Here is a 26213-nt window from a genome sequence, read left to right on the forward strand (position 1 = left end):
AAATCTATACTTAACGCTTTGTCGACAATAGAAATGCCAAAAATAACTCCGATTTACGTCATTGGTCGGTGTACATAGAAGTACAAATGTGAGTTCACAGGAAAACTTATCAGCCGCGTTGAATTGTGCACAATTACTGCTTACAGAAGAAACAATGGGAGGAAATAATACATGTCTGAGTGTTGAGTCATTCACAATCTTATCCCGACTGCTTGGGAACAACAGAGCATGATTACTTGTAGTTTCAACAAGGTGAATACAAGTTCATTAAAATATTGGGAAACATGACTCCAAGGATGCAGCCACTGAAATATGGAATTAAAAAATGTTTCCTTCAACAGTCCATATGAGGATATTTGCTCATAATTACTAATAATCACATGAATGTTCTCTCTCAATCGCTCAATCCCCCCCCCCCCCCCCCCCACACACACACAGTATTAAAAAACACACACACACACAACACCAGGTAGACCAAATGTCTGAGGAGGAAGTGACACGTAAAAAGGCAAATATACGCTATTTCACATAGCAATGAAGCTGTGAAAGGAAGCCTGCTAAAATTCCCACACAACACAAGTGTTGGTACATTGAAAAATATGCATCAAATAACTCTCACAGTGCAAGTCATTGAATGCCATAAAGGCACAGCTACATTTCGACAAAAGATAATAAGGTTCACATCATGATTATTTGGTGTATGCCAGGAAAACAATATTAATAGCTTAAAGGGGCCATGCAGTGAGCTTACTAAGGAACACAAACATGTTACTAAAGCTATATATATCCACACTCTAACAATAAGTATAACAAGGTTGTATTCACATCCAAGGTGAACCAGCCACAAATGTGAACCCTTTCAGAGGGAGACCTAATCATATTTTCCAGCGGAGCTATTGACTGAGACGTGTCATCCGTTCGGCACCACAATGTGGCATTGAGCTATAAATGGATCCCCCGCTCTATTTATAGCATCACTGGATTGTACGGAGGGCGGAAGGCACTGTCACTCGACACCGACAAGGTTCTGACCTTCCCCTCTCTCGCTCTCTCTATGGCCTTCACATGCTTCCTAATAGGGGTTACCCTCAAAAGTGCTTGCGTCATACAATGCCATACCTTCCCACGACGGTTCCGTCCCGACTTAACGGCACAATTGGAAAAGGATATTCAATGGAAGTGGGGGAAACTCACAGACATTGGGTATGCATTTATCTTTGTGTCTATGTGAGAGGGAGAGTCAGTGCATTACTAAATATAGCCTTGTTTCCCTGGTAACACCTGAGGCTCACACTAATAGTGTTAGTACATCATCCCCAAAGGCATTTTTGTCCAAATGAAAACCTTCATGTGAATGAATATGACATATTACATCCTACCTCTACTTCTTGGCTTGTCAACATGCACACGGAGTCGACATCTGATCTTCGAATAGTTGAAAATGAGCAATGAGCTGACAAACTGTGATGGCTTTTTCATCATATCCACGAGTTTCAACATTGAAACATTCTTTGCACTAGAGAAAGGTGAAACAAAAAGTTTACTTAGTGCCAAAATCGGTCATTTCCCTGTAAATTATACATGACATCCTTTCCTGCAACTTCCCAGAAAGGAGAAACTAAATGTTTGGTTTATTTGCAAAATTAACATGAGAAATTGTGGTTGCTGCATGTTCTGAACTTGATTCCATGAAAAATGACCAAACTTCACTTGTCTGGATCTCGACTTTTTAGTATTTATGCTTTTAAGCACCGAAGCAGACTTCCACCATCTATTATGACCGGTCAGTATGTACATCTTGAGGAGGTGTGGCTGTTTTGGATAACAGCTAAAGGGCTATTGTACAAAATGACATGACCATCAAAGGCTGGTTTTATGACTGCGACCTTCAAAAGAACAGTTTGATGTGTTCAAAGCATACAAACGCACCACAGGAGACAGAGCAACGTTGCCTGCGAATGGAAAGTTCAGTGCAAAGACAGCCAGAGATGACGCCTAAGAAAAAAAAAAGCCTTCAAACAGCAATTGATATCTCCCATCAAAGAGCCAAATCTAACCTGCATTACCTTGTGTCATTCTCACAGCACCAACAGATTCATCTCCATACTATTTTTAGGATATAACTACATTAATTTGGTTCGCTAAAACAAAACAAAAAATGACATTTTAAAAACACGGTCCCTTTTCCCAGAGGGATAAAAAATAAAATCTCTGGTTATACATAAAGCATTATAATTATAGAAATTGAACTTAAATGACAACTAATATATAATAGATTTCACAAAATGTCCAGATTAACTGCAAATCATCAAAATATTACGTGAATAAAATTAGATATGAAATGATTGCTCCTAATTTTACATAAATAGAAAAGCTGAACATCAACAAAGCATCACCCCTAAAACTATTTTCTATATTCTTAATAAATAACTTCTTAATATTGTACTTTAAATCAGAGTATTACAATAATTCAATTAAAAGATTGCCAAACCACAGCTATTGGTACTAACCATTAGAATGTCAATATATATTTTTAACTGCATATTAGCATTGCTGTAAGTAAAAGTAAAGTAGATTGGTTGATTCACAACCTAAAAAAGTGTAAAAAAAAAATGTCACTCACAAGCAACCTGAGAATTCTACAATTATGTTTTTATAATCGCAGTATATCACATTTCTCACCATTTGTATTTTAAAAGCTGTAGCCTGAAACTACACAAATAAGGAAGTAGTGGATATTTGGTCCCTTTTTATGAGTGTGTAAAGTGAGTATGGTGCTAATTAGAGAAGGTGGCAGTTGCGTGGGTGGTGTAGGTGTGTGGTGTTGGAGGTGGCAACCTTCCCCACACCTCACTCACTAATCCCCCTCATAACAAAGGCCTGTTTCTCTGCTCTGTTGGACATTGAAACCGCTTGACCCAAAAACCGGCTGTTTTCAATGTCCTGTTTTTTTTCTTCTTTTTTAAATGTTTCTTGGTTCTGACTTGAGGATAGAAAGCTGGCCGGTGTGTGAAGAAGGTTTGAGCGCTGCCGAGAAAGAAGCAAAAAGAGGCCACAAAGGTGCTGTTTTGTCCAGCGGGAACAAGGGAGCTATTACACAAGACACGAGGAGAGGAAGGAAGGAAGGCAGGAAGGGAGGAAGGGCGCTTGAGGAAGGAGGAGGAGGAGGAGGAGAAGGCCCAGTAGGGGATTAGTTGGCTGGCCAGCTGCTCCCTCAGGGACTAAACATAAGAGAGACTTTTATTCTGACAGGAAGACTTGACTCTCGAGAATCTGTAAAGAACAAGAGGCTGGATATGAAAAGAATAACATTCAGGGGGGAAATCTACAGTATCCCCAAGAAAATAAACACAAGCCTCAAATAGACACTTCCATTACTCCACCAACTGAATAAACAAGTAATATATGTAATTACCTCAATTCACAGTCACCGTTGTTTGCACTCACTAGTATAGTACAAAGTGTATATAAGTAAGAAAAGTTTCAGGACTAAATGGGCCAAAAAAGATGTATTCCGAATAGAAACGACAGAGACTATTACACACTGTTCTAAGAAAAAGATTCTGTGCAATGTTGAAAATGATATATTAGTCAGTATAATATTTCCACATGTATTTTGTCATTATTGTGTAAAGATAGAAAGGACAGACAGAACATTTGGACTTCAGGGAACACTCGAGATGCTAAAGACTCCCAAGATGCGGTCTTTTCTTTGCATTCTGGCGATCAGAGAGAATGACAAAAATATCAGTTTCCAGCTATCGTCCCACATGCCGAATGTCTTTTGTGAACTCAGTTCAGCAGAAAAACATGCAGTCTCTGGTCAAAATATTAGCTGTACATTCAAGCAAAATCCAACGTGAAACTGTTACAATGCTCACTAACATACAAGCACAGTGTCTTTACATTCATTAATTCATTGGCTGCCGTTTGTGGCGATAAACTGGGAGGAGATGACCGCGATAGAGCGATGGGTACGACGTCTATCGACCGCCAATTGAAATAACATTAGCTCCAAATTCAAAAGTTCAAGTTGTCGCGATCCTTGGTCACTCATGAAACACATTTTTTTGTGTGTCATTTGCCTTGTTGGGTGGTACGCTTCAACTGGAAGTAGCATGAAGCATTCTTTTTTTAAAACATTATGTTCCAAATATATATTCCTATGACACGCAAAGCTGCAAGGATGTGCATAAGTGGCGGCAGACAGCCCACAGCCGCTGTAGCGCTTCCCTAGAAGACAATAATGATATCTCCATTGATGCACGAGTATGTCATTCTGACAGAGCTCGCACGGCGCCTAAAAGCGCCGTGGAGGAATTCTCCAGTTCTTTCCTTCCTGCCTTCCGTCCCCGTTTACCTCTCTTTTTCTCCATATGGAAGCCATTTGTCTGGAGGAGGTCTGTCAGACATAAATAATAGCTTATGAAAAAATACAAGAAGAACGGGTCCCCCTCAGCCTCGTGGGGGGAGAGTACAGTTCTTCCTGAGGGAAAGGGGGAGTTCCCAAGAGGCTCGGTGTCCTTCACTGGACACAAAGTCAGAGGGATTGGGGAGAAGAGGTGAATGGGAAAGGTGATAAAGCAAATAAATGCTGCATTTATTTGCTTTGTCCTTCATGCAGAACCCTGAGAAGGCGCAATATAGAGTAGTGTGACTAAGTAGTTTTCTTTTACTCTGTGAGCAAGCTCGTAACTGTTTTTTTTTGCTAGTCTTTGCATTAAACAATTTATGGAAGCTGGATGGTTTGGCACTGTAAAAAAAAAAGGCTGCGCCAAATCATTCTTTGGAAAAACGTTTCCATCACTTATTTGTGTCCCAGACATTGACAGCCCTGTTTTGGCTGTTCAAAGAAAGACCGGATTAGGGAGGCAAGAAGAGTCTTTGGAGAAATGAGACAGTAAAAGGAAGTACAGAGAAGGACGAGTGCGAGGCTGAAAAGAAGCAAATTGAAAAGGCGTCTTCTGAAGTTTGTGTGCGCGCTGATTTTCATCTGAAACCAATTAGTTCCAAACAAGACTTTTTCAAAACATCCTCGCTGGTCCATCCATTCATGTGTCAAACACTGCACATCTCTGCATGCTCCCGTGTGCACCGCATGCGAGCTTGTGTGTGCGTGTGCAGGCATCGTGATTAACATTCGCCCCAATTCGCTGAGGGACACGCATTCTAAGCCCTTCCTTCCTGCTCCGAGTGGAATTCTCATTAGCTGATAACTACTTTTCAAGAGACCGCTGCATTCCACTGCTGGATACCAGGGGCCTCGCTCGCAGGACCCCACAAAAACACACACACACACACACACACTCAGGCATCAGAGCGCTGACAGGCAGCGATACAAATGGATTCAGATACACTTTGCAAAACTCCTAAATGTGATGTGGAACTTTTTTTCTGAATGACTTTAGGGACTTTCACAGTCCTAGTGTGTGCCACTAAGCAGAACTAAAGTGCTTTGGTAAACTGGCCCCCCAAAGTTCTAAAAGATGTCAAATGAAATATGGTATAAAGTTTCGATTAAACTCACTGGTTGCCGTTGACCACGATAGAAATACGATTAGGACTGTGCAAATGGATGGGTCATATTTCACCATCAGTGGCACTGAAATGTGATGATTCATATAAATCTCTGAGACGTATACATTCATTCATTTTTCGTACTACTTATCCACAGATGGCTTCTGGAGGTGCTAGAGCTTGTCCCAGCCAACTATGGCAGTAGGCAGGAGATACCCTGAATTGTTTGCCAGCCAATCGCAGGGCACAAGGAGATTAACAACCAGTCATAAAACTAGGACCAATTTAGAGTGCGGGATATAGGAGACAACTGAAGGACTTGGAAAAAACCCATGCAAACATGTAGAGAACATACAAAGTCCACACATGAAGGTTGGAACCTTGATCTCAGAAACATGAGCCACTCTTCCACCGTGCCACCTCTCAGACACTAAATAAAAAATGACCAAAAAATCATGATTATTCATTTTCACACACCCCTGTTCAAATGATTTGATTGTTGAAATGGATGTGACTGAAAGAGTTGTGTTTCGCCATGCTATCCATCCATTGCTGGAGTTCTAGATTACCTCATTTGGTGAGCTCGAGTTGAGGCCTGCTGACTTTGTGCAGGTGAGGTTTACAGCTAATCAGAGGGCACATGTAGAAAAGGTCTGGACAAATGCTCATTATACTGTTGAAAAGGTCAAGTGTGTAAAGGTAATGGAGGTGTCACCATAGAGACAACGATGACTGGACCTTATGGCAGACCACATTTGTTTAGGAATAGGAAGAAAGCTTTGCTTCGACCTGGTTTGAGCGTTCATTTAATTTGAGAATTATGGCTTTTTTTAAACTGTCATTTTTCATGACAGAGCGGCCAGGTGGATAAGTGGTTAGCAGGTTGGCCTCACAACCACGGCCCTTGGGAGGATGAGCATTTCAGAAAATGAATGAATGAATGTCTCATGGAGATGCAAAACCTATTCCGTGGGATAGTGGGATAGGATGTAAATACTGTACATTATCCAAACATTTTGCACCCGCTACATGTGCCCCTTATGGCTAACCTTTAATCCCTTGGGGACTGAGCACTCTACATAGCAAAACATATCTCAAAAAACAAAAAGGTTACAGCACTTGAGTTTCTTTGTAATGTTCAGCACACCTCATTGACTTTCCTCTGATGTTGAGTTTTGCAATGGAGTTGGATTAGACCTCAAGGTTTAAAAACACTGTTGAGAGTTAGGGGGGAAGTCTAGCAATATGAAAAGATGTCAAGGCTGACATGGGGAAAAGAACACACAGCAAGTGAAAGTGAGCTGAGACCTGGATGCACGCATCCCTGGTGTCCATGTGCAAAAAGGTGTCGTGTGAGAGATTAGTCAATGAATGAGCATCTGGGTCATATTCTTCTTCCTGTGCATGTGTCAAGTCACCTCTGGGCCGCACCATCTGCCTTTGCACTCTCATTCATTTGCCTCCCTCCACAAGCACTAATTCTCCAACAGGCCTTAATGGTGTTTCTGTGAGCACATGGAAATATGAATATTTTCACTAATAATACAGAATCATTGCTCTTCTGTCATTAAAAAGACTGATGAAGGTCAATGTGCAGCAATATTACAAAAACAAACCACATGACTCTTTAATGTTCCGAGCCGGACTCCCAAAGAATACCATCCGGAAACACTTAGTGTGAATTAAAAGTGTGGATTTTATTGACCATAACTGTCATGTCATCGGATGATAATTTTATGGTGAGAACAAGTAGGAGTAGGAGGAATCTTCTACAGAAACAAGAATGGAAAATTCAATATGGTATTTTACTCGCTGGACTCGGGAAAGTTGCTTTTAATTCACTGCCTGGCATTGCTAGCCATAGACAAAATGGGTTGGAATGGCACTGAAACATTCACAAACACGTATTGCGCTGGTAGCTGCTGTCAGTTTGATTAGTAACAGAGTTGAAATTGCGTCCAAGGTTTGTCTCGCGGTGTAATGGGCCAGTGCTTCCACCCACTTAGGCCTCATTCAAGTGAACTGTCGGGCTCTTTCCCTTTGCAGGAACACCACCTCTTAGCCTGTAAAATGATCACCGGACGACTGCTTGATTCACCTCTCGGCTTTGCTTTCCACTCATCTGCTCTGCTGCTATTTTCACTTTTGCTGAAGCAGCTTCCGTCCCACCTCCTTCTGTCCTTTTTGCAAATGGATTCCATCCCTTGCTGAGTTCACTTGAAACCCCAAGAGCTTATCACATCTTTTAAAACTACATTCAAGGCCAATTAAGTGATTATTTTGTGAACCCCCCCATACCAACAGTTGTACACAGCGACACCGTCTAAATCTAGATCACCGCGAGATTGCGCCAAGCGACTGGACGATGACGGTATGTGTCAGTTATAGAAGTGAATACCACAAACTCCTTCGCTCCAATCAGCAGGCTTCTTCACTTTACTTTTCAAACATGTGCCAATTTCTTTGTCCCTCACAGATGCAGAAAGTTGTCTACATGGACACACCCACACAAGATTGTGAAGCCAGTTGTTTAAGAAGATACAAATGGAATCTGTTCAAGGTTTTATTTTTTGTATGCTTGTTGGTTTTACCATGAAACTGCCAAGCCTATGTAGAAACTGGCCATTAATTGTTTATGTAACCTGTGATGAGAAACCACAGGATTCTTATTCAAAATCCAAGTCAGACCATTTTGTCTGGAAAGATGAAGGTTGCAGTGATTGGTAGGTCAGACGCGATTCATTTTAAATACGTGATCGTCATTTGTTTCCTATCAACATTCCCATTCCTCCCAATAAGGAGTACAGTAATAGTAACTGTGAATTCCGCCTGGCTGCATTGCAGGAAGTTTGGCTTTTTTATCCCCTTAGGTAAATCTTTTATGGAAAACGGTTTGTGGCTTTAGTCAGCACTCAAGCTGATGTTTATGGAAGGAAGTGCACCTTCCATTATTTATGTATTAACTCTGAGTTTATGTCCAGTAGAGTCGTTTTCTTGGGAGAATTGTTAATCTCTCTCTTTTTCAATGGACTGTCAAATTGTGAAGTGAGGCCACATTTTGCACATGGCCTGACTTACACTTTTTCAGCTAAGATCATTTTGTGACATATCCAGGAACACTATAGTAGAAGATAGGCATTAAAAGAAGAACCAAGACGTTCCTGAGTCATGGAATTAGCGTCCACGAGACAGATGTGAGCTGGTTGTAGCATCCGAAAGGGTTTCTAACGACTTGAACAGAAGAGCTTAAAATCTCCTCTCTACCGTCGCCAGAGTCAGGTTGGCAGATGTTCTAAGCTGCCTCTCGGACGTTTGGCATCTTTGGAGGCGATAAAGCACGCAGTGTCCTTTCAGCGGCACGACTGGCCACTAACGATGGGATGCTGTGACATTTCGGAGCTTTAGGACAAGTTTGCTTCCAACTTTAAAAGCAAGAGAGCCTGTTTTGGGAAACCACCACACATGTTTACTATTGGTCCTTGTGTTGTGGTGTCACACCCTGTGAATAATGCACATGCATGTCTCTGGCCACCTGTTGAACCCATGAATCCAGTTCGCTCCAAACATCTGCTTTCTTTCAATATATGTGATCTGGGATGCGAGGGTTCATAACGAAAGAATACAAAGCTTTGACACATTGGCTGGGAGTCAGAATGCCTTTTTGACTTCTCGCTATCCTGCCAAACTCCAAAGTGATGAGAAAACCTTCCCCTTGAAGGAAGTATCCCCATCCTTCTTTTTCTTCCCTTTTCTAGTCAAGTCCATTAAATATTTGAACTTGCCATAGAACCTAGTATAATAAAATGGCATTGAGGAATCCCTAACAAGGATGTGCCATCAAAATGGAAAATGCATACAACAATTATGGTGTAGATCAGGAATGCCATTTTCCACTTAGATTGAGGCCTTGGTGGTGCAAACAAGGATTGCAGCCTTCCTTACCCACACCTGAAATGGTCAAACTCAGAAATAGCTTCCCCAATTATCAAGCAAATAACCCCAATTTAGCCTGGCATATATTTGTTTTAAAATAAATAATGGTGCCATGAACAAATTAACTGAATTATTTAGTTAAGAGATGTGAATGCCTGTACACTTCATATAGGTTTTATTTGGATGAAATTTGGACTCAGATGAATTTAATTATTGTTATTTTCAAAAGTGGAAAATGTAATGACCCTTTTATCTGGCATCATCATTACATGGGCAACTGTGCAAAAACACAGTCTGGACTAAGGATGGTATATAAACATCATCATAAGGCTTGTTAAACCAGTTTGATGATCAACCTGTTTTCCTACCAGGGGAACTTCTATTGTACATTACTTGCGTAGCTAAAGGCCCTGATATTTGTTTGGGGGTGAGCAAGTTTAAGGTGAGAATTAAGGTTAAGGACAGAAATAAAATCAAAGTCAAGCAATGTGCTCTGAGATTTTCCCAAAGTAATGGAAGTCAACCTAAAGTGCTTTGAATGCTATAGGAAAGGAATTTAGCTATGTGTACGTGTTATAGCCATGTTTGTCATGTGTTATCTTTCGACTTTTCCTGCCTCTGTACTGCTTTTAATTCATTCGTTTTAGTTTTAAGAGACATTGAAATTTCTTGCTTTTGGCTTTTTTTCCTGGCCAGTTTGTCATCTCCTTGCTTCTCTACTTCTACTTCATCGTGTTCAAATTTTCTGGAGTGCTCCCTCAGTTATGCTTATTAATTATTTCCTTTCGCTGAGTCTGTGTTGGGATCCGCCTTTAACAACTTGCTGTTTCATAACTGTGCATGTGCGTGTCTTCTCAATATGGTTTCAGAGAATGTAAATCAACCTGTCCAGAGTGATCACTGTGCAAACATCCTGTGTATGCTGTGACACCCTCATTCCCCATAACACACATCCCATGCCCACCACACACATACATACAGGAGCCATGATATCTGTTGAAGAAGTTGAGTGAAGTGAAAGATAACAACATACTTCAAAACCTCTAAAGCAGAAAATTATATATGTTCCTTGTTGTTCTAATTTGGCAACCGTTTTCCCATCCAAAACAATGTTAACTTGAATTTGGTTGTTGTGGGATCGAACGCGTTTGATTGTTGGTATAGGGAATGTTTGACATAACATCTGAATTGCCATGTAAATAGAGTGCCCTTCTGTAAAATGGGGAAACCCCATTTTTTTGTGTTTTGCGATGTTCAACTTCTTTTAATCGAGAAAATCAGCTAATACATGTTCACCAGTCAATCCATTCAACTACACTTTCATTACCACTTTGCATCTTCATCTACTTTCTAATCCCGGGTGAGTTGCGTCCAATGCCAGCACCGGCCGGTGAGAGTGTTGTTCCACTCGATGGTTATAAATAACACAGCGACATCTGTGATAACAACCTATTGAAACGCTGCAGATGTGTGTTATTCAGAGCTGCATGCAAGTTGCTCATTGGAAAACTTGTCAGTGATCGGGGCCCTGAGATACTTTCCAGACAGGATATCCTGTATACTCACCAGCGATCTTAAGGAGCAAATAAAGCTCTTTCTTTGGCTGTTATTGCGAGTGTGCACCCAGTAACAAGGAAAAATGTGACGTAACCTCATTGGGAATGGAAGCGATTACAATCAATGGTCATGTCAACTTATTCGTCTTCTTGCAAACCATATTTGGATGCATTTTATTGGCTGTTTTGTGTTCTCTTCTGTCCAGTGACCCCTTCAACAAGGGTTACCAGTGATGACAAAAAAGGTCAACAGGACTTGCAATGGAAGTCTTGGTGTGAATTGACTCACTTCTGGTAGAAGCAAATAGCTTCTCTTAACACGTTTGTCACCACACCCGCACCATCTGTTAATAGCTAATACACGATGCATTGTTCTTCAGAAACAAACAAATAATGCATTCAGCCATCATAAAAAAATAAATAAATCCAAATTGCTTACAAAAAATATACAAAGTTTTTGGAATGACCAGGCCCTGAGGAATAATTGCTTGTTTGATGTTTTTGCGTTTGTCTATTTTTGCAACTTGAGAAGTTGAGGCTGCTACCAGTGTACTAAAATAGTCAAGTGCTTTGATGGCTGCTGTCAAAGTGCAGTCAAGTCACGGGTCATTGGGTCACATAGCAACAGGTTAGCAACAGGTTGCGGAAGGCCATGCAGTACGGGTGAGGAAGTAAGAGAGTTCCAAAGAAAAAGGAGCAGCAGTGTAGAAAAAAAGATAAATGCTTATCGCTTGGCCGACCTCGTGTCGGCGCCACCATTTCGATCTGTCGCCACCTTGAGTGACACACGTCAGGGTGGGAGGGGAGCAAGGAAGTAGGAGGTGTTTTAGAGAACTGAAAACCTGCCGCGAGAGAAACGATACACAGAGCAACAACAAAGTCTTGCTGCATACTTTTGCAAGTAACTACTCAAGTGAAACTATTAAAAAAAATACACTTCCAAATATGAATGGGATAACACATTTGAAACAAAATTGTCAAGGGAAAAAGCTAATACCATAGTTGAGAAGACAGAAAAAGCATGTATATAAGGAAATGACAGCTCATACATACCCGTGTTTTAAAATGAACTTTATGCGTACTTTACAATCTCATTTAGAGTACAAAATACATTTGGAGTGCTTGAATGTCATATTCTTCTGAAACTATCATAATTAATGTTCAATACCAATGATGTCCAAGGCCTGAGCTGTTTTTTTTTAATTTTGTTTCTTTGTTTTACCTCTTCTCAAAATATTTTGTATATTTGTTGTAATTATTATTACGGTTTTCCTGTTCCTTCTGGTCATCATCATCCTGATCATCATCATCATCATCACACCTTGACCCACAGTAAAGTGATAACGGAGAGGAAGACAGCAACGTTACCTTTCTAATCAACACATAAAAGCAAACCTAGTCACCTGGTTTCATCACACCACAAAAGGCTACATTCCCTGCAGTCAAAGCTGAGAACTCTCTTGGTGGTAAAGTTGGTCAGTTAAATTGATGGGTCTATTACTGGAAGTTGTATATTGACTTTCTGGGGACATAAAAAGTATCCTGTGCAACTTTAAAGAAGTCCGGTATACATACAAGGTGGTCATCTACCACCCTGAATTTTTGTGGCTTCAGTACACGCCGACTGAGGTGTGGTCATCGTGAAAGAAAGGGATATAGGATGAAGGGCATGGCTGTAGGTGGGCGGCTCGGCCATTGTGAGGTGTTAGGCTACTGTTAGCGAACAGCGGGGACACTGGAGGCGAGGTGAGGGTGTGACTGACACATGGATTATGATAAGTGTCAGGGGCTGGCCGAGGAATAATGGCGGCAGGATACGGGCGGAACGCATTGCGTGCACCCTACTACAGGCCATCGGTGGTCTTGATGGGTGTTTTTTCAGGTGTACATACACCTCCAGCCTAAGTTGCAGGCCCTGGAGGAAAAGGTGGCAGCTCATTAGACTGATCAAAGAGCTCACTTCCCCTTCTATTTCAACACCCGTGTCAAGTCCCGTGCAGACAGGCCCGCAATGTTCGCCGAAGCTAATCTGCCTGATAGGCAAAATGTTGGATCCTCAATTAAAGGAAATGAAGGTGTGATGAATGGTAGGAGTCAAAGTCCACACTTGTCACTTGAGGTCAGGGTTTTTTTTAACCATTATTAATGCAGGTAAAACAAATGACCAAAAAACATCTCCAATCAAAATACACCATAGAGGTCTTCACATTTGCTTTTGCAATATTACTAATAGGTCTTTTCAGGGATAAAGTGGAAAAAATACACGTAAGCAGGATACACAGTAATACATGGAAGAATAATTCTAATTCATCGCCAAAGTCTGCAACCAAGCCTTCTCATTGAACATTATTATGTAAAAATAGCTGTAATTTATTGTCTCCTCTTTGCATAATGAATCAGATCCTGATTCATATCCTGTAGTTTTTTTTTTTTTTTAACGGAAATTGGCCAGCTCATGGTCGCTCACAACAAAAGAGGTGCTGAGTCATGACAGTCACGTTTAAGCCACATCCTGACAAGTCACGTTGTCCCATTTTGATCAGCGTCATCGCAGAAGGTCTGAGCGCACGTGCAGGCAAATCCTACTTAAGTTTCTTTTATTGCTTTTCATCTCAGCAGGCCTCATCCCACTTCTCTTTTTACTCTATTCATTCCTCTCAAGTCGTCCTCTCGGACAAGCACCCGAAATCACAATTTGCGTTGATAGTAGAAAATGACACCTTGCAAAATCCCCCCCAAATGAAAATGTCTATTTGATCAAATTATTAAATAGTAAACTGATTTATTCCATTTCTATACTGCTTATCATCACAAGGGACGCTTAAATTGTAAACGGAGTCTGCTTTTTCTAAATCATCTGCTAAAAAGCTTTTAGAAAACTACTAAGTGCAGTATGCAAAAGTTTGGCTTGCTGCTTGACCATCTGAAACTGCTTTTATTTTTATAATTAAAAAAATGTTTTTTAAAATCAGAAACATTTGCTAGACTGTTTAAAAATCCTTGCAGTATACAAGAGTCACAGGGGCTCATGTCGCCTCACCCGCTTTATCACGGCTCTCATCCTTTTTGCCCTCTTCATTTGAAAATATCGTATTTGATACCCATTTTTTTCACAGCCTGAGCAAGAAGTAGCCCCCCGGCCGTGTCAAAGAGAAGAAGGTCCACCTTTGAACTTCTCTGCAGAGGAGTGACAGCACCCCTACTGCACTCCGACCTTTGAGGGGGGCAGCCGATTGCCCAAGCGTGACTTGCCACGAGGGCCATTGCCTCACGAGCCCCTGGCGACGCCTGCATTCTGAGCATTCCGATTTGGGCGCAACCGTCATCAATCCTGGTCAAAGACATTTTTGTCTCTAAGCGGCTTTATTTGGCACGTTGATGGGTTTAAATGTGTTCTGTGGCTTGTTGGTTGTACTATGCTATTTATGTACTTGTATGTATGACAAGCCTCAAACCGAGGCTAATGTGTTTTCATTTTCCCTTCCCACGTGTGCGTGTGTGCGGTTCAAGCTCCGAGTAGTGCGCGGCCGCCGCAGCCTGTCCGGTGCTGCTGTCTAACATCAGACTTAACACACACGCAGAGAAACACACACTATTTTGTAGTAGCGACGCAGACAGAAGCTGAACTGGCTACACACTAATGACATGCCTCAAATTAGAAATATCAGCCAGGCGCTGGGCAGTGGAAAACTTAAAATGAAACGGGTAGCTACACATATATGATGCGGCAATTGCCGTGTGCGCATGAGTGTGTACGATAGTACAACTAATTAGGTTTATCAAAGTAATAACAAACCATTGTCACTCAGCTGTTAAATCACATACTCTAGAAAACAAAAGAAAAGCTAATTAAAAGCTTATTTACTTTTTTATGTTGATTCGGCTGGAGTGCTAAGGAGCTTAGCTTGATAATCATCGTTTATTTAAGTCATTCTTAACATAAACTACGTATACTTTTAACCCCAAAATTCCCCCCAACTGTTTTCCGAATATGCAGGCAATAGAAAATGAGGAAATGTCCTGCTTAGGTTCCAAAAACAGGTTGAATGGGATTTCTGACAACAACAAAAAATGTGTATTTGATATATCAATTTCATAGTCATAGTTTTCCAGACTATGTATTTGACTAAATTTAACTAAAGTGCATAACATGCTGTGTGGCACGGGCCAAAAGCCATTGGGTTCTTATATTTTGATGGATGTGGGCACTCAGACCTTGGTTACACACCTCGACTAACTCCAGTGCACATAAACACACCTCTGGAGCAGACGGGCTGCAAAAGAAAGAAGTCAATATTTGAAGAGTTAAAGCTACCTACCCGCAAAATATGCCTCTTTTACTGTGGGCAAACGTAAGAGTACTACAGTTCTGCATTTAGCTTAATTACATTGTGTGCTAAAAATGAGAAATAAACATTTTTGGTCAATAATGCCAACATATTTGCCAATGCAATGGGCCACAAAGGCTTAAAAATGATAGTGAAGCTGGATCAGAAAAAAATAAAGTTAAAAATTCAACTGCATAAAGGTTTCTGTAGTCATTCAAAAAAATACAAATACTGTTACTAAAAAGCATAGCTTTTCTCCCCATTAGTATCATAATAATAAAGAATAATGAGCCAGAATCTTGCCATAACATCCATATATCAATTTTGAAGGACCTTTATCCTTGACTGGGTCTGGGGTGCCGGAGCCTATCCCAGCTAAATCAGTCAAGTTGACCCGGATTTGTTTAGTGGATGGCTGGAACAAACACTTACAGAGATAATCTTTTTGAGAGACCGTAGAACAGAACTGCTGTTCCTTTTTTAATTCAAATATTTACAGAAAGCAAACTTGGCAAACTCGCAAACTCAGGGTCAGTAAATAACCTGATCTTTTTTTGTTTGTATGCATGTGGCATTGGTGAGTGTTTTATTTAATTTTTGTTTTTTTTATTGCTACTTTGGTGGGGAACATGATGTTCCGAAAGTTAAAAAGATATTTCAAATGACCCTGTTCTGTGAGCACGGTACGCTGGATTTATTTGAAAGAGTAACAACGGCCTACCAGAAATATTGTGATACTGCCAATTGTAATAGTGCTAATTTTTGAAAAGCATACTTTCACCCAAAGACCAGCGCAACAAAAAAAAAGCAATAATCATATTTTACAGAAAAAATAATTCTCATGTTGCCTATTTCATTGCATGAATTAAACACTTTTTTAACTGGTTACTGAAAACGTCAAAAATAAATTTTTGTTAGCTTCCCCATTTTGTTCTACCAGGTGCTTTGTAGTCATTGAAATGCACTTTATGAAGCTTTAAGGTTCGAAAGATGCGTATTGCAGAGAGCACTAAAGGGAGGACGTTGACGACTTTAACCTGCTACAGGAAGCTTTTGATGTGAGCAGCCACTGCACTGATTTGCATTGAAAGCAATGTCACCTAGTGTGTACTCACAACACGCACACAAACACACACAAAGAGGATATCAACCTTTCTGGTTTTGGCGCTTGATAAAGACTTCATAATTAGTCAAATACAAGTGATGTAATTGGAAAATAACCAAGTACAAATAGGTCATGTATTATACTGAAGTAGAATGTTCACACAGTGAACTTTATTCCTCCTTATAACTAATAAATAGGATTTTTTTGGATGTTAAAACATATTTGGGGAAAGACAATACAAATTTAGTTGGTCCTCTGTTCTTTACAGTTCTAATCCTGGTATTTTTCCACATATATTGCTTTATTGCTCGAAACAAGACTGCCATTATTAGTCGTTAAAATTGGGAGGAGGATATTGTTTTGTTTCCTCTGTTGGATTGAATACCCAAAACAAACATCCATGTGATACAAAATATGTTCCAGGAGCAGATGGAGCTGTCCATTATGACCTCAAGACTAACAGCAGTGGTGAGCAGATGTGGCCGGAAGGAAGGCTGGATGGGGTGGGGTGGAGGGTGGGTTTTGTCCTGGTATGGGAAAGGATGGAATTAAGACGGGTGGGGTGGGGTTGGGGGTCCGGTAGAGAGATGTGAGCCTTTCCTCCGTGCGTGCATAGTGTGCCTGGATGATCACGCCAATAAGACATCAACACTGAAACGAGCTCTCCATGTCGAGTCATGTCTGACAAGCAGCTGCACTGTTAGACTGGTGTCATGTTTACAGTGGAGTACGTACAACATCTGCAAGTGTACATTGGATATCTTTTACATCATTACCAATCCAGAAAATTTTATTTTCCCACATTTGAGTTTTGCTATGCTGTAAAGAAACTACAGTGGACATTTTGGTCAGAATTCTATCAGGTTTGTTTCGTACTAAAATAATATGATATAGACAAGGTTGGAAAAAATTGGGAACAGTTCCAAATTACATTCAGTGTTACCACAAAGCCTTTAAGCTTCTGTTGGCAGACAAATGTATGTCAGTAAAAGTATTTTATATAAAATTAAATGTAATATTTGGTGTTTATTTGAGGCCATCGGAGGTGTGTGCTCATAATAAAAAAATGGGATTCCAATATTTATTAGCTCATCGTTTAAATATATCCAATCATCTACCTATCTTGCAATTTAGATAAACATTTGTGGACCAAATCACAAATTACTTGGTAAAAAATCTTGGCTTTTCATTGGGAGTTGATGACTTCCATTCTGTCTGTAAACAGCCATGAAAGTCCTACATTGATCCATAAACAAATAATGCCCTTCCTTTTTCTTCATGTCTTTGTCCAAATAGCAATAATCCCAATTTAAAGGTGTTGTCGTTGCCATGGCGATGTATGTAAACCCTTAATAAGGGCAACCTTTGACTGGTCAAAAGCCCCTGTCTGAAGGAAGGAGAAGGGAGGGGGGATGTAGAAGGGAAGGAGGATTGTAGCACACACACACACACAAACACACACACACACACACACACACACACACCGGTGCACACCCGCACACAGTAGGATGTGAAAGATAAAGGAAATTCACACTCATTTCCTGCGTGTGGTTTCGGTACAAATCAACAACATCCTGTCCTTTTGTCAATCCTGCCTGCCCTCATGCTGGCTTGCTCTCCCCACCCGCACAACCCCCTTCACTCGCCACTCACACCAGCCATTCCCTGACCCTCTTTATACATGTGTGTGGGTGTGCTTTACCCTCACTAAACCCCAGTCATACACTTTAGGTTACAAAGGAGGAAACGCGTCATCATAGTATTGATCCTAAAACTAGCTAATATACATGACATGTTTGGATAACCTCCATAATACCAAATAGGGTATTCATTTACCTGTTATCTATCCAATAATCTGCCTTTTTTAAAATCCATAGCCTATCATTTATCCATCTCAATCTATCCACGCAGGCCTCATCTTATGTCTGATTTTCATGCCGATGAATCAGCTGAAATTCAACCGCCTGCTTCTGTATGCACAGAAAACTAATACAGAGGGATGGAGGTGTTTATGCAAATCAGACCCGACATTGCCCTTGTGATTAAATTAAAAACATAAACCTCCCAAAAACATGCCTTTCCCCTCTCTCTTCTCATTCACCATTCCTCCTCATTCACAAAAAAACAGCCTCAAGCAGCGCATGCGCACATCGACTCGGAATCCTCCCCATTCATAAAAATGTAACCTCCCGAGCGTCAGTCCCTCCCATTCACAAAAAAAGGAAAAAAAACGACTAAGCATCTGCGCAGCACCCCTCCTTTCCTCCATCTCCTTTTTCCTCTTCCCCCCTAACCCTCCCATTCATAAAAACTCAGCCCACCCCTCCTCTCCTCCCCTTCTCCTTCTTTTTTTCTCCTCTCGAGGAGGTTGCAACATCACATCCAAGAGCTGCGCGTCCACAACCGCAGTCGCCTTTTTACGCACCAGTAGGCTCGGAGGAGAGCACGAGAGAACTCGTCCTCTCTCCCACTTTACATTTTCCAACCCTTGCCCCCATTTTTCCACACTATTGGACTACTTTATCCTGCTGCTGGACCTATTATACTCGGCACACGCAAGCGATTTGGGAATAATAGACGTGTTGCGCAACGACAAGATGACATTTTACCCTGAGAGCACCGTAAGTACGCTCGCTTTAACAATAAGAAGAAACTAAACAAGGGAATAAATCATCGCAGGCATTTTTTTTTGTGATCGAGTTGTGTTTGCACCCGGAGTCAATATTTAACCAGCGCCGAGCAAAAAGTGAGGGCAACTTGTGACGTTTTAAAGAGAAAACCACCGAATTCAGCTGGTTATTTTGCTAGAAATCACATTGCAATCTAAAAATCAATAGAAAAAAACTGCCTAAACCTGTTTAAAAATGTGACAGGTGGCTTCCCCCGTTTAAAATTGCCAACCGCATGAAAAAGAGGAAAAAAAACGTTCCTTCCCTTTTCGCATGTAGTCATTTATGGGGCGATTCTGGAATTTAAATGTGCAATATTCCCCCCCATCAAGGTTAATCGATGGCCGTGACATTTGCATACATCACGTGTCACAATGTCCATATAAACAAGCTTTTTTAAAAGTATATATACACAGAGAGCGTCCGCCTCCGATTTTATGACTCAGTCCATTCACATATCGAAGAGAAGGGAGGGATGAGGGGGGTGCAATGGGGGGCACACACGTATATACATGAAGCTCGTGCGGGCACAGTTCCGGTTTATAATGATCCCGATTTGATGGCAGCGGTGCCACAACAGGTTTTTCCAAACAGGATTTGGCACATTTTAGTCGAGTGAGTCAAAAAGAAAAAAATCAAAGCGCAAAATCGCACGCTTTTTGTTAAAATTCCACGCGTCGACTAGAAATTGAGTGGAATCTATGCACAATTTCGCGTTATAGTTGGATAGAATAAAACGTCAAGTTGCATGGAAGCTTGCTGGAGTGAGAGAGAAAGAGAGAGAAAGAGAATCATCATGACTGCAGAGCTTTGAGTCATGCTTGCAACAGCCAGGCAGCGTCCATTCAAAAAAAAAAAATGAAACTGCAGCTCAGCTTGTTCAAAAAGAAGGGAGGTTCATTCATTCACTGCCACTGACGGCGATAGACGTCCAATCCATTTCAACTGCGAGTGCCTACCGGGCAACGACAGCTGGAGACTCCCCGCTTCAAATGGATTTGAAGCCCATTGCAGTCAGTGGCGAGGAAAGATGATTATTTAGCGCCGGTCTCTCCCAGTTCAAATATACTGGAAATAGAGCGACCTTCATTGAGTGGAAAAAAAAGACAAAAATACCGTGTAAGTGCAGAGAGATGACAAGAAAGAACTTGACGTTTCTATTGAATATATGACAGTAGATGTAGAAGTCTCCTTATAACATGCAGATTTTGCCCCCAGATGATGAGCAGTGCAAGGATGACATCGGTACAAGCTAATTCGACACCTAGTCATTAATAAAATCTACTTGTACTACAGACGGTCAAAAGTCAGTCCGATTTAGCTTTTGGAAACAGAGTTCAATATCGTAGCTGTGTGATCAGCGATAACTGAGATTTAAGTATTGAATGAGATGCAGACTCCGTTATGTTTTGACAAATGTAAGTATTACATATGAAGTGAAGTCAAATTTACCAGAATTACTTTGTGGAATTAGCACAAAACTGCCCTAAAGCAAGGATTCCCTGTACTGAGAATTTTCAGTTGAGCGGGTTTGAAATCATTCTGTGATTTATGACTTTATCAAACTTCTCAGTTATCCATATATGATCATTTTATATCCTGAAGAAAAAGGCTCATCAAAATCTAATCATTTAACGAATCGGAATGTTCCTGTCTTTGCAGTTGTGCTAAATGCTGCTTTAGAGTGAAGACGTGCCGGGCAGCAGCCTACACATGGAGTCCCGGGTTCCTCACCACATCCCCAGAGTGTCCTCCTCCATCATAGCTCAGCCTTTGCTGGACAACCGAGTGCCCTACGGCCACCTGCACCACCCCCTGACCGTCTACCCTATCGATCAGATCAAAACCTCGCACGTGGAGAACGACTACATCGACAGCCCCGCCGTCATCTCCCGACAGCCGTCGGCTCAGAAGGCCGCCGGCAGACGGCTCAACTGGGCGGGTCCCAACCAAGACGGGCTCGTGGGCGCCAACCACAACAACCATCACAACCACCACCAGCAGCAACAGCCTCACCACGACGCTACCACCCACCCGTGGATCTCCTTCAGCGGGCGGCCCAGCTCCATCAGCAGCAGCGGCAGCACGTCGTCGGAACAGAGACTGCTGGATCACGCCGCGCCGAACCCCACCGTGGACCACCATCCCAACCCGCATCTCCACCAGAGCCTCGTCAACACAATCAGCGGTCAAGCTCCAGGATGCTCGGCTACTTCGGAAGCCAAAGTCCTCGCCCCCTTGTCTTCTGTCTCCTTGTGCACCTCCTCCACTAAATCGCTAGACCTCAAGTCCGGGAAACTGCCCGCGCTGGGCCAACAGGGGTCGTCGCTTATCCCCTCGTCCCCGGCCGAGAAGAAGCACCTCCTCCTCTGCGAACATTGTGGCAAGTGCCGATGCACTGACTGCACCCTTCCCCGGACCCTGCCCGCCTGTTGGGTCTGCAACCAGGAGTGCCTGTGCTCGGCTCAGAGCCTGGTGGACGCGGCCACCTGCATGTGCCTGGTCAAGGGGATCTTCTACCACTGCACCGAGGACGAGGACGACGAGGGCTCCTGCGCGGACAAGCCGTGTTCGTGCTCGCAGGCCAATTGCTGCGCGCGCTGGTCCTTCATGGCCGCCCTCTCCGTCGTCCTGCCTTGCCTGGTCTGCTACCTGCCGGCCACCGGCCTGGCTAAACTGGGACAAAAGTGTTACGACAACGTCAGCAGACCCGGCTGCCGCTGCAAGAACTCGCAAGGGGTGGTCCCGGCGTGTAAGAATGGAGCCGTGGAAGCAAAAGCGGGAACACTTGAGAAGAAGCGCCAGGGCTCATGATACCGGGACATCCTGCCTGGTCACGCCCTTGCTTAAAAACTTACTGGGCAACACCACACTACTTGTTCAGTCTCTAGGGACCCCTTAACCAATCCCATTATAATCTGCTGGAAGTCGAGTTATGTAAACAAAAAGGTACTTAAATAGCTTCTTGACCTGTGTTTTGAAAGGCTGTCTGATTGATCCAATTGTTGGCTGGTAGATAGAGAAGATGATGTTAGGTGAAACACCGCCAACCTGGGACCGCACTTGGGTTATTTTGCAACTGGAGGCACATTGTAACCTTGGCTAATTTTGTAACTAACCATAAGGTGATCTTGGGAAAATATTTACACGATATACAAGTAAAATATAGAGATCAACATCATTATAACCTTTCCCCGCCCCCAAAAGCACAGCCCAGTGTTTTGAGCGCTGACAGTTCTAATATTGCGCGCTGGCTTGGTAATCTTAGTATTCCATTTATAGCAGCAGTATGTCATTGAAATATCTCCCCTAATATTTCAGTGAGCAAGATAAAGCCTTCATTTTGTAAACCAGGGTCAGAACATCTAACTGAGGCTGAAGGTAAAAGCTGTATCAACTCCAAGGTGGCTAATGTGTACCTGCCAATGTGTCGTAGACCAAGACCTTCTCAGGGACAGTCCTCTGTAGTTTTAGAACACGTACTTTATTCGAGACTTCCTGGTAAATTGGAAATCCTAAGCCTAGAATTACTTTTAGTTGAACAGAAAAATATTTATAGTAAAAAAAGGTAACTAACAACCAATGTATATGCAGAGCAAAATGTATTAGGCCAGATTGTTAAATCTATGAAGTTGAGTTCAAAAGTTGGAACCCATGACTTCAAGTGGTGCGCCCATGCACTTTAACCAAAAGATCGTATGGGTTCCCGAATAAAAAAAAATCTACCCTCAGTTTGCACAGAAGAAAAACAACACAATTGTTGAGCATAAAAGCAGTAGCTAAGAATCGTAAAGGTAAAAAAAAAATGACCGGCTATGTAATGTGTTTTCCAAAGGATTGCGCAATTTAAAGCAAAGCAACGGGTTGAAATGAACCATGCCACTTGCACAACCTCGATTTGTTCTCAGAGGTTAAAGCAAATCCCGTAGAACGTACGCAAGCACAGTATGAACACCCTCAGCTGTCCTGAGGTATCTGCGCTACTTTTAGCGCGGCCCGAGTGTCTTCATCATCAGTGCTGCATAGCGTTCTCTTTTAAAGTCTATTTTTGTGGCTTGGATGAGGACTTTTTGGGGGGGGGTTGCCAAACGAGGCAAGCGTAGGGTGCATGTCATCACTGTCTGAGGTGTTCATCCAAGTGGTTATGCACAATCGGGGGGTGGGAATCCACGGTGTCCATGACACGTTTCTCCCAAAATTAAAAAAAAAAAGCATGCTGCCCTTTAAGACTGAAGGACTTTTGTGTTTGGGGGCATAAAGGAGTAGTTGGTCCTTGTTCCTCCACTTTTCCAGTAGTCTGCTATACTCCTTTGCTCACAGTTGTCTTGTTGCACAAAAAACTGATTACACACTGTCCATCGAATGTATGTGGCAATATTAAAAAATAATAATAATAATTAATCAGTTTAGAAAAAGGTGCCAAAATTGATGAAAAACCACCGACGATATATTTAGTAATAGAAGCTATGCAGGTAAATGAGATATTTGCTGTAAATAGTTTCAGGATTTTTGTGTTCTTTAGTAAAGACGACTTTTAAATGTCCTTGAAAGGTTTGCATGGTAGACTTTAACTATGACAAAGTACAAAATACAATGAGAATATAATAGATATCTATTTTGAAGGTAGATAGGGGAAAAAAGCTGTGTTGGAGAATTGTGTAATAGGAAGCACTTGAATTTGAAAAAGTGTGTCCTGCAATAAGAAAAAAAATTTTTTTTTTGAAAAAATTCTCGCTGTTCATGCCCTGCGTGGCTCATTAGCAGTTGAAGACTTAGCTAACTCCCTCGCCTGTGGATTTGTGGAGTGCACAGAGGGAACACAATCCACCCATGTCTGGATCGACCCATTTCCTGCTGCCCGCCCTCCTTTTCAGTCTTGATTGACAAACACAGCTGCCGTGCATAGATTTGTGGCACAGCTCACGGTTGTGTGGTTGCCGCCTATTTAGCCTGTCTTTCCCAATAGTCTGCCTTTTGAAAGCTGCCTCGCTTTTCCATAAACCCTTAAAATGACAATACTATTATTGTGTTGATTATTATTATTATTTTTCCTCCCTCCGATGCTACACTGCCATCGTCCTTTTCACGGGAGTTGCTCACTTTCGGGCCAATGATACAGACCACGCCTTTGCAATGGCGATGTTTTGGGGGCAAGCAAAGAAATCTTTGCTTTTTTTGGTTTTGTTTTAGATATAAAAAGAAAGGAGGAAAAAAAGCTCTCATATAAAAGTTTTCCCTTTATAGATATATTTATTTTGAAGTTCTATTTTATATAGTATTTATTTAGATGCCAACTTTCTGTTTGTGAAGAAAGCTTATGTTGAAATGGAATGTACATTGACAATGGAAATATATATTGTTAAATATACACCAAACTCTTGTGGCGCCTCTTTTGTCTACTATTGTTCATCCCTTCCAAACAGTAAGAAGTGAAATTTGTAATATTGTGCTCTTGGGATAACTCGCTCACTTAAGAAACTAGTTTGCTATAAAGAAAAAATAAATTAATGATATAAAAGAAAACAAAGGATCTCTAGAAGATTGTTTTGAAGCGTTTCCATGATTGTTAGCCTCCAAATAGTAAATAGCAACAATAAGATCAATTCAAGATATTCTCCAGGCATTCTAACTTTGTCTCTCAAAGGAACATTCGTGACTAGAAGGCAATCATTTGAACTGCTGTTCTTTGTTTTTACTTTTACGGCATAGCCTTTACAAGTTCTTTTTTTTTTCTACATCACCGCATGGACTTCCTGAGTCGCACACTTCCTGTGAATGGATCGCACTTTATAAAAACACAGGCGGCCCCACCAAGGCCAAATAAAACCTTGACTGAATAGAGAGCATTACATAAGTCTCAGGACATGGTTGTCAAATTTCCTGCAAGCGATGTCATGCGATACGCGTGTGCAGGTTCAAGTGACAAGTACAGTATACATTTGTTCACGACAATCTGGATGTGTCACATTCTTTTCTCCGCAAGACTTGTAAAAACCGAGATGCCCGCATCACAACTTCTCAACTGTGCAGCATGTTCACTGACCTAGCCCTTCAAAGCACACCACAAACACACACTTCCTGGAGGTTTACCTGAGCACACCTGGGAGGTACAAAGGAAGGGAGCTGAAGAAGCGAGCATACAAGCATAGAAAAAGGAAGTCACAGACACACAAGAGTCCACATCTCTGCCCGTTTAACCGTCGCCTCCGTCAACGTATACACACCTGCATTCTGACTTCCTTCACACCTAGTATGTTGTCACGTCCCCCCCACCCTCTTCATTGCTGGCCCACATACTTGTCAACGCAGGAAGTTGCCACTGATTATTAGCGACCACAGTCCAATGAGAAACAATAGGAATAGACATTTGGAAACAACTAAGAATGAATATTTCATCGCTTGAGAAAAATGCAAATCATCCCCACCAGATAAGATTCATTTATTAAATGTATATATGTTTGTATAAAGTTCAACTTACGAAAGAATCATTGGCTAGTGACTAAACCCAGATGCATCTCTCTTGCTCAATCTCAGTTGGAATAGGCCCCAAGTGACCCACGCTATAGAAATATGACCTAAACATAACATAACATGACCCTGACTACCCTACTTTGAAATGAGATATGTGTTTGAATAGTGTTTACACATGCAGCACATTCATGGCGCAGCACTTACAGTACCTGAAACAAGACTTCAGCTTCTCATAACTTTTCATAATACAAATACAACTCAAAAGAAATAACACTTTGTAGAAAAATGTATACTTCAAAACAAAACCTTAACTAATTCAACACTTTAACCTCATATGAAAACCAGCTGTCAGTGAACTGCATGTCAAGGAAGTGCTACATGGAATTTTTGGACACCTGTAGAATGCACTAAAGTTTTAGTTCGGTATCTGCAAAACACCGACCTCTCCTAGCCACCGGTCTTTCCTTGGTGGAATTCAAAAGTAAAATGAATCCAAGTGTGACAGGACGGCTTTAGCTGCAGGAAAAACTCACGTTTTTTGGGATAGTCGGAGGAGAGCAGGGAGCAGTGGAGGTACGGTTCTGGGGCTTTGTGAAGTGTCAGTCAATGGAAGGTTAAATTATTGGGTGCTTTA

The 26213-nt window shown here is 41.7% G+C and overlaps 2 protein-coding genes across 3 annotated transcripts in view; one reads left to right on the forward strand and one right to left on the reverse strand.

The window, feature by feature from the left end:
• LOC144068531 (rho GTPase-activating protein 26-like) overlaps positions 1 to 26213 on the reverse strand; it is an 85491-nt gene that overhangs the window by 45430 nt on the left and 13848 nt on the right. The gene's annotated exons all lie outside the window — the stretch shown is intronic.
• Positions 18685 to 24478, forward strand: spry4 (sprouty homolog 4 (Drosophila)). 2 transcript variants are annotated; one of them, XM_077593005.1, is made up of 2 exons: positions 18685 to 19060; positions 20771 to 24478. In XM_077593005.1, the coding sequence occupies exon 2, from the start codon at positions 20822 to 20824 to the stop codon at positions 21920 to 21922; it is 1101 nt and encodes a 366-aa protein (XP_077449131.1). In that variant the 5' UTR covers positions 18685 to 19060; positions 20771 to 20821; the 3' UTR covers positions 21923 to 24478. The 2 variants fall into 2 exon arrangements, with proteins under 2 accessions (XP_077449131.1, XP_077449132.1); XM_077593006.1 differs by lacking the exon at positions 18685 to 19060 and adding an exon at positions 19659 to 19723.

This window comes from Stigmatopora argus, chromosome 22 (assembly GCF_051989625.1).
Source record: "Stigmatopora argus isolate UIUO_Sarg chromosome 22, RoL_Sarg_1.0, whole genome shotgun sequence".
In the NCBI taxonomy this organism is placed as follows: Eukaryota; Metazoa; Chordata; class Actinopteri; order Syngnathiformes; family Syngnathidae; genus Stigmatopora; species Stigmatopora argus.

What these genes read in the sequence shown, in the direction of transcription:
- spry4 (XM_077593005.1), top strand. Translation starts at nt 20,822, where the DNA reads ATGGAGTCCCGGGTTCCTCACCACATCCCCAGAGTGTCCTCCTCCATC.